The sequence below is a fragment of the Camelus dromedarius genome, chromosome 10, assembly GCF_036321535.1.
Source record: "Camelus dromedarius isolate mCamDro1 chromosome 10, mCamDro1.pat, whole genome shotgun sequence".
In the NCBI taxonomy this organism is placed as follows: domain Eukaryota; kingdom Metazoa; phylum Chordata; class Mammalia; order Artiodactyla; family Camelidae; genus Camelus; species Camelus dromedarius.
Window position 1 is genome coordinate 75,181,833 of NC_087445.1, and position 14,520 is coordinate 75,196,352.

General features: G+C 50.8%; 1 protein-coding gene across 1 annotated transcript in view; it reads left to right on the plus strand.

The window, feature by feature from the left end:
- The first annotated feature begins 1,002 nt into the window (after positions 1–1,002).
- The window catches only part of CFAP77 (cilia and flagella associated protein 77), a 122,709-nt gene continuing 109,191 nt past the window's right edge, over positions 1,003–14,520 (plus strand). Inside the window, exons 1-2 of the mRNA XM_064490880.1 lie at positions 1,003–1,267; positions 11,529–11,556. Coding sequence (XP_064346950.1) covers positions 1,073–1,267; positions 11,529–11,556 — 223 coding nt within the window. The 5' untranslated portion in view covers positions 1,003–1,072. The remainder of the gene's footprint in view (positions 1,268–11,528; positions 11,557–14,520) is intronic.

The following is a 14,520-nucleotide window of genomic DNA, read 5'->3' on the forward strand; positions in this document are numbered from 1 at the left end:
TATTTAGGGTCAAATCTCATACTGTCTGCAGATATTTTCAAAATGATACAGCAATGTGAACGTGCACATACACTTAGAGAGAAATTAAGTGTGGCAAATACTAAGGACCAGTGAATCTAGGTGAAGATACAGGTTTTCATTGTACTCTTAAAAGTTTCCATAGCTTTGAGCTTTTTCAAAATAAGCAAAAAAATCCAAAGGGGAGGGAGATTTTTTATAATGTAGGTTCTCAGATCCCATTTCCAGATATTCTCATTCAGTGAATCTGTAGTTTTCAACTTCCCTCCATTCCGCTGCGCCAAGTTGGGTACCACTGATTTCATTCAACTCTAGACTCTCCTCCCTATCCATTTCACAGAAGAAAAACTGAGGACACAAGAGGGCAGCTAATTTGAGATCACCCAGTGGATGAGCAGTAACAGGTCTGGAATGCGGATTTCTATTTCATCCTGAAACTGCAGGCGCTCTACCCCGGGTGTGTGTATGTGTGCGGCGTGGGGAGAAGTGAGAAGGGGCGGTGCATGGAGTCGGGTGAGTGGAGGGAAGGTGTCTCTGACTTGGACGTCAACTGTAAATGTCTCTCTAGGGCCATGTGGCTTTTAGAACACCCCAGTGGTGATTCTTGGGGTTTTTCCCTCAGGTCTGTTTAAGAAAACTCCAAACAGGTCCAGTTGGGTGGCGACCAGTAAGTTTCCTGAAAGTGGAAGATCCTCACCGTTCCGGCGCCGTTGGCGTCCTGTCGCCATGGAGACGGGCAGTTCCATTCTTCCTCAAGGGGTGGTCTTAATTTTCTCTCCTTTTCCAGTCCGCAGCGCGGCACCCGGCAGACGCTTTCAGGAGACAGAGGGGCTTATATAATCCTCAGGGCTCCTTGCAACGCGGGGCGGGGGTGGGGGGTCAGCTCGAGGTGGGTGCGCTTCGCTCCGGAGGGAGACCGGCGTCCGGGGTCCACCCCGAGATTCGGGTGGTGCGCCCTGGGACTGGTAGTGGGGTCCTCCCAGCTCCGCGCCGAACCCCCAGCTGGAAAGCGCGCCTGATCCAGCCCGTGGCCCGGCTCCCCACGACCCCTAGGATGCCAGAGGCCAGGAGCTCCTGCCAGGACCTCACGCGATGGAAGAAGAAGAAGCAGCCGGTGCGCCGCACAGTCAGCCAGATCTGCCCGCCCCCACGGCGGCCCCTGACCGTGGCCGACATCCGGCCGGGCATGGAGAACGAGAGGCTGGGGGTCGTGCGAGATTCCATGTTTCAGAACCCGCTTATCGTCAAGGTGAGCTGTCCTCACGCCCACCACCCTTTTGCGGTCGGCGCCTCACTGGGCACCCAGGCGGCCAGGGGTTTTTAGCCGTCCTGCCCCAGCCCCGGTCCTAGTGCAGTTCTGGAAGCTCCCGCTCTGGTCCAGACAGATCTGGACCCCCGTGGGGTCACGGACAGGCCGCACCGCCTCGCTGAGCCTGTTTCCTCATCCTCCAAATGGGAGTGATTGGGAAGATTGAATAAGGTCGTCCCTGCGGGACCCCTGGCACGGTGTCTGACGCGCGGTAAGCCTTCTGTGTTGGCTGCTGCTGTTTCCATATGTATTCGCCCAGGGTGAACCCGCGGGGTGGCAGACAGGTAGCGGCACCCAGACTCCGTCCTTACCACCTGCCAGCCCTCTCAGGGTGTAGGCCGCCTCTCCCCCTCCCCATGCAGCCTGGGCTGCTACCATGCTGCAGGCATTCTGCATCTCTCGTGGAAGCATCACTTCACACGTTGATTTCCACCCAAGCGTACTCTTACCCGGAATTACGACCCTCAGAGGATGAAAAAACTCCCCACGAATCTTTGCCTTAGGTGGCCTACAGGCACCAACAAGTGAGGGAGCCGCGGTTTCCAACTAAATCGCCCCCCCTTTTATTTGCACCCTCCCTCATGTTAGTCACCTTTCGGGGATTGGTGATCATCCAACTCTGGCGAGGCCACCACGCGCCTTCCTGGAGCCCCAGGAAAAGTCTAGTTGAGATTTGGCACTTGGGAAGCGGGTCATGGAGCAATTCTATCTTTCGCCACTGGAGGGCAGTGTGCTCCTAAAAATGCGCGCAGTTCCGCCGATTCCCGCGGTGGAACGCGCAGGTGCTAACCATGGATTCAGTAACAATTATTTACCTGAACGCCAGGAGCTGCTTAGAGCCCACAGGTTTGGGTTGCTGTTAGTTGTTTTGTTTGTTTGTTTGTTTGTTTTTGGTACAGGGAACCTAGGCTTTCTTAACATCGTGGTAGAATTAGCTGCGTTAATTTGCTCCTATGAAAACGTTGACTCTCTTGCCTTCCCGGAACTATGCTCCTGGGCCAGCAGCTGGGAGAAGCTGGCTTCTCACAATCGGCACCCTTCCGTCTAATACACTCCCCTCCCTAGGCCCCCCAAAGTGGAACAAAGTCTTTCCCTTATTTCTAGGTGAGAAGAGCCGCTGTCGGAGGACGGATGGCCCAGAGTGTGTGTGTGTGGGGGGGGGGTGTTCACCGCTCTGGAGTCAAGAGGAGAATCAACTTCCCTGCCTCTGATCATTGCTTTTATTCAAGCAGTTACTGGTGGACCAACTCCTTCCTACTTAAATACAGAATGGACACATAATGGAGTTATTCTCCATGGTGAATTAGTAGCGTGTGATGCCCACCAGTATATATATATGTATATGCATAGATAAACACATATTGTACACACACATACATTTTCCACATATGTGTGCACACAAATACACTCGTGCGTATGTACAATATACATGTGTATAACATGTATAATATGCATGTATAGGTAAACCGCCCCCCGCCCCCTTATCCTTTATGTACTGCATATCAAGAAACACAATATTTGGCCTCTGGGTGGCACTAGCTGAACAGCTTGCAGATGAATCCAGTCCTAATTCCTGAACCTGAACTTTGGGCTGGAAAATGTGCAGGAGAGGACTGACCCACGACGGGGGCTCTGTCTTCAGACCGCAGAGCCGGGCTGCCACGCCCGCGGTGACTGGATCCGAAGGGCAGGGGGCGCCCTGGTGGTTGTGCCCAGCCTGTGTCCCATCAGGAGCACCGCAGGCCTTTCCTTCTTACTTTCCTCCCTCTGGTTCTTGACGGGTCATAAGGTACTAACGGTAGTTAAGGTTATGTCCACATTTCAATATTGACTGCTACCAGATTCTCCAGCAAAAGCTGACCTACGTAAAAGTTGCAGAAACACTGAGAGGGAGAAAGAACCTTGACTGTGACCTTCTCCAGACCCCACCTTGCACTGGGGATGCTGAGGCTGTCTGCAGTGGGCTCTTCGTGCAAGGGTCTGGCCGAGCTGGGGATAGAAGCTATGTTTCACCCCAAACAGCTTTCCTGTATTTTAAAGAAAATGTAAATTATGGAAAAAAAACTTTGACGTTTTCAGCTTTCAAGAAAAGGAGAAGATTAAATATATTCAAGATAGTGGAGCCCTTAAAAAATCTTTTTTAAAATAATACGTTGCTGAAGTTTCTGTTGAGACATGGCCTGTGGGTTGCTTCCCTGTGGCATGTCGGTTTCACAGACGCAGGTGTTCAGACCCCCGTGTTTCTGTGCACTTTCTTGTTGTGTGCATTGGAGGTGGGAGTGCCCTCTGCCTGGGATGCCTGCAGTGGCTGATTGTAGCTGAAGTATATTCTGGTTTTGTCTCAGTCTGAATCTGAAGGTTGCATCTATATTGGAAGAATATAGCGCCTTAGAAACAGTCATTTATTCCCCCGTACTGGAGGGGCTGTTGTGACATTGTTTTCTCCAGCGAATAGGATCAGGATTTTTTTTTCATTTAAAGTGCAGACACACTGCCTGAACAAACACAACACTGCTGTTTCACACCCATGGAATTTACCAGGGCGTACACACATCAGTTATTCAAGAACATGTCTGCAAGATGCCACAGTAACCAAGTGAAAAGTGAAAAACTCAGACATCCAAGCAGATGTTTTATCTACAACTGCTCAATCACTCTTTGCCTCATTTAAAACCAAGCCAACTGGCTATTGAGTGGGGCTGACTTTGAATCAGCCCCGTGTTTTATGTGGCCACAAGAAGATGTAAATATTTTCCGTGAGAAAGGGCTTCTATTCTATTGTATAAAGCGGTGGGCAGTTAGCCAGTTTTCCTTCAAATGTGACTCTCTGGGAAGAATAAAATTAAATAGAGAAAGAACCAAGCCTCTCCCTGCTTGATTCTCATTTCCCCAGAACTCGGTGACTCAACATAGAATCCTGCTACAATAGCCTTCAAGGCTCCTTCACAGAACCTGTCAGGGTGAACCCTTCCTGCCATCGAAACTCAGCTGATACCCTGTCAATACAATTATAGGGAGAGACTGCTTGGTTTGCTCCACTGACAGCCTTGAATCTTCTGTCGCCCTGGAGAGGCAGGCTATGTACAGAGGTGGAATTTATTGAACTGAGCATCCTTGGAAAGTGCAAATGATCATGGCACCCGATTTTTTCCATAATTTATTACTGACTTTGTTTTTCTGGTGGGGGGTCATGTCACAAATAAGAAGTACATGCACTTGGAAGACAGTCATGGAATCACATCACTTGGGGCTGGAAGGAGGCTCACAGACGTCTAGTCCAATTCCTTTTTTGAGGATATTAAGGCCCAGAGACGGGAAGACACTTGCTCAAGGTGCTACCCTGACCTGGTCACAGACGTGGGTTGAGATTCATGTCACCTGACTTCCAGCCCCATGCTTTTTTGGCTACAATGTACAACTAGTTAATTAATGACAACCCAGACTGGTTATATCTGTCGGGCAGGCAGTCAAAAGATGTTCACCAGTGAATCTGATTCCATTATCGTTTCACTCAACCTCCCCTCTGATGTGAACTTGACTCATTTCTGGATAGCCAAGAAATAGTTCTTGAATGTTTACTAAATTCTCAGCACCATCCTAAGCTCTCTTGGGGACATAGAAACAAGTTTGGAATCAGCTCTTGCCCACAGAGTTAACTGTTTAGCTAGGGAGACGGATGTATGTACGTGTATATATACCATATATGCATATATATATTGCATGCACATACATATGGCATATATATTGCTTAGCACAGCCCCTGCTTTAAAGAAAGCTCTCAGGAAATGTTAGTTCTTATTGTTGTGCATGCACGTGCGTGCACGCGCGCACACACACACAGATAAGACAAGCCGTGTCATGGGTCACCCCCTGTCAATTTCAAGTTTTTGCACCACCCAGAAGCATTCAGATTTGGGGAGAGGAAACCCTGAGCGGGGGCTCGGGAGACTTTAATAAAGGAACAGACCTGGATCTGGACCTGGAAGGGTGAAAGGGCAGATTCCTATCAGGAGTGGAGATTGGGAAAAACTCAGCCCTCTGGGGCCGAAGGATTCTGCCCTCCTTAGATGGTGAGCGTTCATAGATTTTCACCCCAACTCGAGTTCTAGTTCACAAGACTCGGCACCACTGCTGGCGCCGTTTTCATTGCCATCACAAGGAAGCTCTTATTTAGAGCCAAGTGTTCAAACTGGATACTCTACAAAATTAGGCGTGCCCACTCAGAGCCTATCATCTCTGATAAATATCCATGCCGGTGAACGTCAACACGAGGTCAGAGACAAACGCAGAGAAGGTGGGCGGACAAACGCACGGGTGTACAAACACATCAGTGCGGGTCAGTATTTTTACTATGTTCGAGTAAAATGCAAAAATGTTACATTTGGCTTGTGTGTTGAAGAGAATGTGCTGAGATCCTTTTCTGTCCAATTTGCAACGAAATAGGAGAAAACAATACACGAGGAAGGGGGCTGGACACCGGGCTGCCCGTCCTAACAACCCAGTCTCTGCTGGCCGGTGGGCGGCTTTCATGTTTCCAGGGGAAGCCGTGGGCTCCTCTGTCCCTGCGACTGTCTCTCTCTTTTGGTCCTTCTTTTCTACTTTTTCTTCTTTTTAAATCAAAGCCTCCTGCTTCCCGGCGCCCAGGCCCATCCTTCGGGGAGCGAGCCGGGGCCGCAGTGACGCCCTGATGCCCAGCCTTGTGGCCGGTTCAGAAGTGGAGCTGCTTCCCCCAGACTTTTCACCACCGCCCACCCCAAACTCCTCCCCACCAGCGGGGGGCAGCTCTGCGTGAGGAGCCCGCTTTCCTCTTTGTCCGCTGGAAAAGGAAGGCTTTGGCTTCGAAAGTAAGTGCAGATAAGATCTCTGAAGGCAGCTTGACCCCACAGAGCAGTGCATGGGAAGGCCTTTCCTCCTGGAAGAACTCTCGAGTCCTGGCTTCCTGTCTGAATGAGTCAGCAGCTACTTTCAGCACCTTCCAGAATCTTCCAGGATCAAGTGCTGCTCGTTGTATAATTTAGGCCATTTCCCCTTTATTCAAAAGTCAAAGTTTTCTTGATTTACAGCTGGCCCTGCGGACGAAATTTCACAGCACAGCACTTTTCTAGTTGTTCACCAGTCTCCAGAAGCATCCAGAGTTCTCATAAAATGTCTGATTCAGACTGCTTTTTGAGAAAATACATCTTTAACTGTTTAAAAACTGTAATAAGAAGGAAACTCAATCAAGTTATTCTGCATGAAGTGCTAACCCTGGAGACTACCGGCTTGTCAGCTGTTGTTTGAGCTGATGCGTTTTTGGGGTGCTGGTTCTGTGTTTGGGTCACAGGCGGGGAGCACTGTGACAACGTTCAGATCTGGCTGGACTTCTAGGCTGGGCGCGTCCAGTCCTGGAGGCCGGTGTTTGGAGCGCTGGCTGCCGCCCCGGGCACAGGCTCTGCTGAACCTCAGGCCCGCCTGCAGGGCCGCCACTCCCTGCTCAGGACCCCTGGCTGGAGGAGGCACTGTCACAGTCGTACTGCGTCTTGGTTGGTTTCAGCATATATTGTAAGTGTCAGGTGCTTCTTATCTGACTTTTGTATTTGCTAAAAAAAAAAAAAAAAAAAAGATTTGAGCATTTGTTGGTCATCGATAACAATTCAACTTCAGATGAAATTGCTCCCTGGGCCTCCCTTCAAGCGCCTGGCCCAGTGTACATGAGGACTGTGAAAACAGTCCCAGGCTGCCCCAGCGTTTTCACGCAATCACAAACGTTACAGCAGTAAGTTGGTTGCCCAGGGAAGACGTCACACTGCGACCATCTCACCGGGGAGAGAGTCCAGCACGACGGTATAGACGTCAGGCCACGCGGCCAGGCAGATCCAAGGGGGGCCTCGGTCTCAGCCACTTCTTTGCTGTGCCACGTGTGAGGTTACTTACTCTGAGCCTCAATTTCCCCTCTGTAAAATGGGCCCATAGAGTCGGCACCTGGCTATGTGGGAGTTGTAAGCCGTCAGCAAGACAACACAGGGATGCCAGGCCCAGGAGGGCCCAGTGGGCACTTCTGCTATTTCCCATCATCCTGCTTCTGACGCTCAGTCTCCCAGTGGCCTTGTTCTCATCAGTCAGTGTTGAGTGAATGTCCTAAATCCGAACTTATAAGTGGGCGATGAGGGCTTCCTCTTTGTCCCCTTTGCGCTCTTGCTGAAAGACTCTGTCACCCGCCCCATCTCATGCTTCCTGCTGCCACGTGCCCGGGAGCGGGCTGGTGCGCCCTGGCTGAGGGTGGAAGCAGTTCGGTTTCTAGCTCTCTGGAGGTTTCAAGTGGCTTAATGTCTGAGCCTCAGTTTCCTCGTTTGTAAAGAATGGGTGCTAAAACCTGCCTTGTCCACCTGCCCAGGATGTAATGAAGACTGATTTCAAGGAGACACTGTTTTTATGAAAGAGATTATGACGTCCTAGAGTTAGGCCAGTTGTTCTCGGTTGGGGTGGGGAGCAGTTTTGCTCTGCGGAGGACGTCCAGCCATGTCCGGAGATGTTTCTGGTTCTCATAACTGGGAAGGGGCTGCTACCAGCATCCAGTGGGCAGATGCCAGTGAGGCTGCCTAGTGTCCTGCGATGCACAGGACGCCCCCTCTGATAAAGGAATCACCTCTCCCCGTGTCAGTAGTGCTGAGGCTGAGAGACCCTGAACCAGGAAACATTAACACGTGGAGAATTCACGATGTTGCCCCACGGTCCAGGGTCTCCTGAAGACCTAATACAGAGATTGTAGCAATGAGCCGGTTTCGTTTTAATTGCTTCTCCAATCGTTGTTTGGGTCTGTCCCCGCCTCCACCCCTCCGCAACCCCATATATTTTATGACCATTTTAAACCCTCCCTTTCGAAGCCGTTTCTTTTCCCTTAATTACAGGTTCTGTCTGTTTGGTGGTTTCTGTCAGGGCTTGTCTGTCTCCAGCCTCAGCCACGTTGTAGTCTCAAAAATTAAGAAGCATTTCCAGCAATCCGGACAATTCAGTAATTCATCAGATAAACTAATTCGCATCGGGGCTGGTTTGTTGAGCGATCTCTGGCCGAGCTCTGTTTCCCTGGCGCACCGCCTTCCCAGGGCCTGGTTTGGTTTGGTTTTCCTCAGCATGAACTCACTTAGGATTGAAAACAGACCGGATTGGGTACATGAGGAATTAAACTCGCAGTGGACCAGCCTCGCCCTTACGCTTTCGATGCGGCACTAAGTACAGCCTTTCACGGACGCGAACAAATGTGCTTTATAAAGAAAACAGCTGTCTTTTCCCACCCAGTCATTTAAAGGCACGTCAGGGTTCGGTCAAGAGACTGACCAGCGTGGCTCAGTGAACAGAAAGGTCACCACGAGGAGCACGCGGGGGGAGAATGGCCCACCAAGAGCATCTTAGAAAATGCACAATGATCCCCAGAGAGGGGCTTCTGATCCTTTGTAGGAACCAGACAATACTCATTGCGGGGGAACCATGAACCCAGAAGTGAACAAGATAAATTCCTTCGTGTGGATCAGAATCTTTTGTGTTTGTCCAGAGGAACGAGAGTGGATCTTCAGAAGTGCTTTGATTTCAAGGTCCATCGTTAGTTAGTGAAAGGCCACACCACTGCCAGGTGGTTGGCCGTTTGGGGCCAGTAGCACGGCGTCCAAGCTGCGTCACTGCATCAGGGGAGCCCCAGCCATCTGCCGCCTCCCATAAGGCGGGGGGCGCCCCAGAAGACCTCAAGAGGGGTGACCTTATGGCCATAGCATTGCAGTGGAGGGAATTTGAAAATTTGCTGGCAGCTTTTGGGGTCAGCTTTGCTGGACACGTGCGTTTGGCCGTAGTGCCACGTTGCAATGCCGCCTTCACATCCCCGTTATGTGGAACTGCATTCAGATGTTCCCACCGTCTCCCGGAGATCTTTAAGAACAGAGAGATTGGCTGAAAAAAGTTTTTTTTTAGTATGTGTCTGAGATTGTTAATGAACCCATCCGTCAATGAGCAAATGTTTATCGCACACCTATAATGTGCAAGATACGGGTGGGAACACAAGAGGTTTAAGAATTCATTTCCAAGGAGTTTATGGCCCGGTCAAGGGAGAACCAGGTTTTGCACATTAAAATCAATAATAAAAGTTATTAAAGGAGGAAGGAGAGGTACTGGGAGGCATATTTGGGAGGGGAGGCGGGAGCAGCGTTGGAGCATCCGGGGCAGCTCAGGGAGCTTGTGCCCCAGGCCAGGGCCATAGGATGGGTTGGATTCCACCAGATGAGCAGGAGAAGAGGAGGCACCTGGAGAGGGACTGGCCTGAGCAAAGATCTGAAACGGACAAGAACAGACAACTCAAGGATTCTGTGAGCACTACGGGGAAAGCAGTGGCAGACGAGCCACGCACACGCTGCTTGAATTAACAGACACTTTCCATCACCTGCTGTGTCCCAGGCGCAGAGCGGGGTGCCAGGGATACAGGGGTGAGCCAATCTGGGAGAGGCTTTGCTCTTGAAGAGCCTACAGTCTAGGAGACAGAAACAGGCATAAAAACAAACATCAAAGTGGGACAGATGCAGGGGCAACCGTCTGGGTAGGATTCCTACTCCGTGCTTGAGGGCAGCTATGCCTGGGTGGGGGCAGGTGAGGGGAGGTCTCATGGACTGGATGGCTCGAGCAGAATCTTTTTTTTTTCCTTCTTCTTGAAGTGTAGTTGATTTACAATGTTGTGTTAGTTTCTGGTGTGCAGCGTAGTGACTCAGTTTTACATGTACATATGCTCATTTTCATTTTGGGTTATTACAAGATATTGACTATAGTTCCCTGTGCTCTACCCCTAAGCACGGGCGCTAAGACCTTGTTATGGATCTATTTTGTATATAGTAGTTTGTATTGTTAATCCCAAAAGCTTAGTTTATCCCTCCCCACTCCCCTTTCCCCTTTGGTAACCATAAGTTTGTTTTCTAGGTCTGTGAGTCTGTTTCTGGTTTATAAATAAGTTCATTTGTGTCACTCTTTTAGATTCCACATATGTGATATCATGATATTTGTCTTTCTTTCTCTGACTTAATTCACTTAGTAGGATAATCTCCAAATCCATCCACGTTGCTGCAAATGGCATTATTTCATTCTTTCTTATGTCTGAGTAGTATTCCATTATGTGTATGTGTGTGTGTGTGTATGTATGTCTGCATGTTTGTATGTATATATATGTACACACACCACATCTTTATCCAATCATTTGAGTTGAATCTTGACACAAAGATTAGTAAGGAGAGGTGGGGGCAGAGGTGGAGATTTTTTGGTGACCTGAAGCATATGCAGTTTGGGGATCTCTCTTGAAAAAACAGTACCAAGTGATAAATGACATCAGAAATCAAGTCCAGGGCCTTGGAGGGGGCCGTGTGCAAGGAAGGGCCCTGAGACTTACCTTCTGTTAGCTTCGGGGTAAATCACCTATTGACCAGGGAAGGGAGAAAGCTTTCCAGGAAAAGGGGTGGCATGTTTGGGGGAGGTGGACGGGGGAAATGCACTGGATGGCCAGACTTGAGGGTGCTCAGCTCCCCTCCAGGCTACGTGTCATTCATTCATTTGGCACTCCATACTCCTCCTGAACCAGTCACACCGGCCACGGACCACAGCCCTGAGCTCACAGTCTCCTGCACACTCCTGTTAACTCTGAAACCTCCTGTGAAACTCTGGGATGTCTGGAAGCCTCGGTTTCTGCACATCTGAGTGGCTTTTCCCCTGAGAACCTCCCAGAGCCCACCTTTCATTTGCTCATTTGACCATTTGCAAAACGTTTATGGAGGGGCTGTTAGGTACCAGGCAGTGCTCTGGGCCTGGGGGTCCCTCTGTGGACAGCAGAGACTTAGTTCCTGCCTGTGGGGAGCTCAGGGCCCTGGAGAAGACAGGCAATCAGGCAACTACCTCTTACCAAGGCATAGGATAACCCCACGGAGGTGGCGGAGGTGCCAAGAGGCGTCCACCAGGAGGCCATGGATGTCCTACCCTGAGGACGTGACATCTCAGCCCGACCTTCTGAGATGAGTAGAGCCGGTCAGTTAAGTGGTGCTGGTGGTCGAGTGTGTGTGTCGTGTTTGGGTGGGCCATGGGCGAGAGTGTTCCAGACAAAACAAGAGGTGTTGGGCCTCCAAGGCAAGGAGGACCTTGGAACTTCAGAAGCTGCAGTGAAGCACCAGGGAAGGCAAGTGAGAGGAGCTGGGCAGGGAGTGAGGCCATGAGACCTGCAGGGACCGGAACAAGTAGAATAAACAAGACAGAGATCAGAGGGGGGGAGACACGCCCAGAAATCAACAGCAGGTCTGCAGTGCCAGCCCCTCCCTCCCTCCCCGCACCGACAGGGACAGCAGCCAACAGAGGGGTGTCTGCCGGCTGCAGGATGCTGAGGGTTCACCCAAGAATTGCCAAGGGCCCTGCTCTGCTGGAGCAGACACGCTAAGTGCCTCCTGACCCCTCCCAGGCCGCGTGTTCAGAGCATCATGGGCGGGACAAGCAATGCGACTGTTTAGGGTTATCGACCGCGGTCTGTTTACTTTTTGCAGGTTAAACAAGCTTCCAGTCTGCCATGCTCTGAGTTTTTACCAAGTTGTTTGAGGGAACCTGCTGGGGTGATTCCGAGGGATCCCCTAGGACCGAGTGCAGGGCTTCACAGCTGCCTCCAAAACCCTTGTAAACTGTCACTCAGGGTTGTGCTCTCTCCGTAGGCACCCAGTGGGCACAAATTCAGAGGTTTAAGCAAGTCTTCCAGAAACTCCCTTTCTAAAGGGAAAGCGTCTGGTGCTTCTGCAAGCTCTGTCTTTCCTTAGGCAGCTGCATGCTTCCAGCGGCGGATCCTCCAAGGACCACCTCACAGGATGCTTGCGGAGGGGACCAGGAGGCTGAGGCCAGGAGTCTGGGTTTCCAGGGAGCTCCTGGCTGTTGACCCACTGGGCCAGCTGACACCCTTCGTGGAGCCCACTGTGTGCCAGGCACTGTGCCGCCCCTTCTTGGGCACCGGCTCTCTTAAACCTTTGCAACAATCCTAAGAGACCGGATTCCCACCATTCCCATTGTACAGATGGGGAAGCTGAGGCTTAGAGAGGTCACACAAGTTGCCCACTGTCGTCCAGCATGTGTGTGGAGAAGCCAGGCTTTGAACCAGGTCTGTGACGCCACAGCCTGAGGTCATGACCACTGTGTAAATCGAAAGAACTTCGTGACAGCAGCAGTTCCCATTGTTGGCTACCTGCCAAGCGCCCAACTTTTATACGTATGACCTCAGCTTGGCAAGGTTGGAGTGTTGACCTCAGAAGGACTCAGTTACATGCCCAAGGTCCTGCAGAGGGTAGAAGGCAGAGTGGGAGTTCCCACTCTTTGGCAGTTCCACAGTTTATCATGGTCCTCATGTGTTGGGCCACACTGTCATCCCAGAGACGCCTTTGTCCTGCTGGGAGAGAAGAACCCAGTCCATCTACAGCTCCATCATCCACATCTACATCTACCTAGAGGGTCATCTTCCTCCAGAAGTGTGCTTTCTGTTCCCAAGGAGCTCACAATCTAGTTGGGCACATACGCCACACACCACACACACACACACACGCACACGCACACGCACACGCACGCAGACAGACCTAGCAGTTGCTGCACGAGGCTGAAACCAATAGGGCCAGCGTGACTCTGATATATGAGATGTACAGAACAGTTAGGAGGAGGGCCCCGTGGCCTGGAGTGGTCCAGTGATGTTGCTAGAAGACCAAGCAGGGCTCAGCCAGGCTGAGAGGAGGAAGAAGGTCATGGTGGACGTAGAAAATGACTAGGCAAGGTGAGAAATTGGATGCCGCGAGCTTGGGTACATCTGGAGGAGAAGTCTGGAGGGAGCGTGATGCGCAGAAGGCAGGCAGGGAGGATGTGGGCATCAGGTTAGGGTGGCTCCAGGTGAAGTCTGCACTTCTGGTGTCAGCACGCATAGTTTTAGGAAGAGACAAAGCGTAAGGAGAAAAGGAGTGTGGATAGTTGGTTTCCCACGGAAGCCTGGAGTTGAGGTTTTTCTAAAGTTGTGCATCTGCCGGCCAGGGAGCCCGGCCGGCTGGGGGCGAACGTCCATCAAGCCTGACCAGAGTGGCCCCACCCTTTCAAAGAGAAGGCGCCCCCCCATCTCCCACTCATGCAGTGTCCCCTCCCGCCTCCCTAATCAGAGAGAGCAAATTGTTACCAGATTAGCGCCAGCAATGAAAAGCACAGTCCTGCTCACCCCCACGGTTAGTTAGCATTTAGATAGCCCGGGACGGCCCGCACAATGGGCTTCAAAGCCCGGCTCGCGGGCGGCAGGAGGGATTAATTTCTTTAACCAACAGGCCCGATCTGGCCTAACTCATTACCCTGCCTCGTCAGCGTGGATGTTAGATGCGATTGAAGATTATGCCATTTAGGCCTTTCCCTTGTTTTCTGCTGCAACCGGGGCTATTGAATTGCACGTTCTCGCGCAGCCCCGTCAATACTCAGTGGCCTGAGGTTCTAATTCTGCTTCATTTAAACTTCATCAACTTTTCCAATCAAGTGGAAGGATCCGAAATAGGCTCTGTGAGCCGAAAGGCCTGCTTCCCTTTGTCAGATAATTTATTCTGTTTTCTCTTTTCCTTCCCGCCTGGCTCCCCACTCCCCGCTCCCCGGGCTTCTCCCTCCCTCTCCCCACCCCTGTCCTTATCCCAATGCTGAAAATGAGATTACAGTATTTAAATGACTATGATAATCAATCTAGGGACCCGGAGCTGAGATTGAGGTTAATTTTTCTTAGCAGAACAAAGAAGCGTGATGCCTTTGGGGATGGGAAGGTGCAATCTGGGTTTCTTGCTCGTGTTTTTTCTCCCCCCCCCCCCCGAAAATGCAGTTTTAGGAGTCTTTTCTTGTTACTAACTAGGCTCGGAGTGTGATTTTTAACAGCGGCAGCCCCTAAGAGAGCAGAAATGTAATTTTGAGCTGATAAACAGCTAACGGCCTTCAATCAACAATTTTAATAGGAAAAAAAAAGGGTACTTATATGATATGAGTACGGATCTAATGAAAGGGTGATCATTTACCTTATTTATTTTTCAACACACTAGGAATCATTTCCCACCGTGTTGGAACTCGTAATTACAGCCGCGCGGGGCACCCGTGAACTTCTGAATGAGGCGCCTTGTCACTCAGTCCGGCTTCTCCCTGGCTGTTTGCGCCACTTCTAAAAGTTG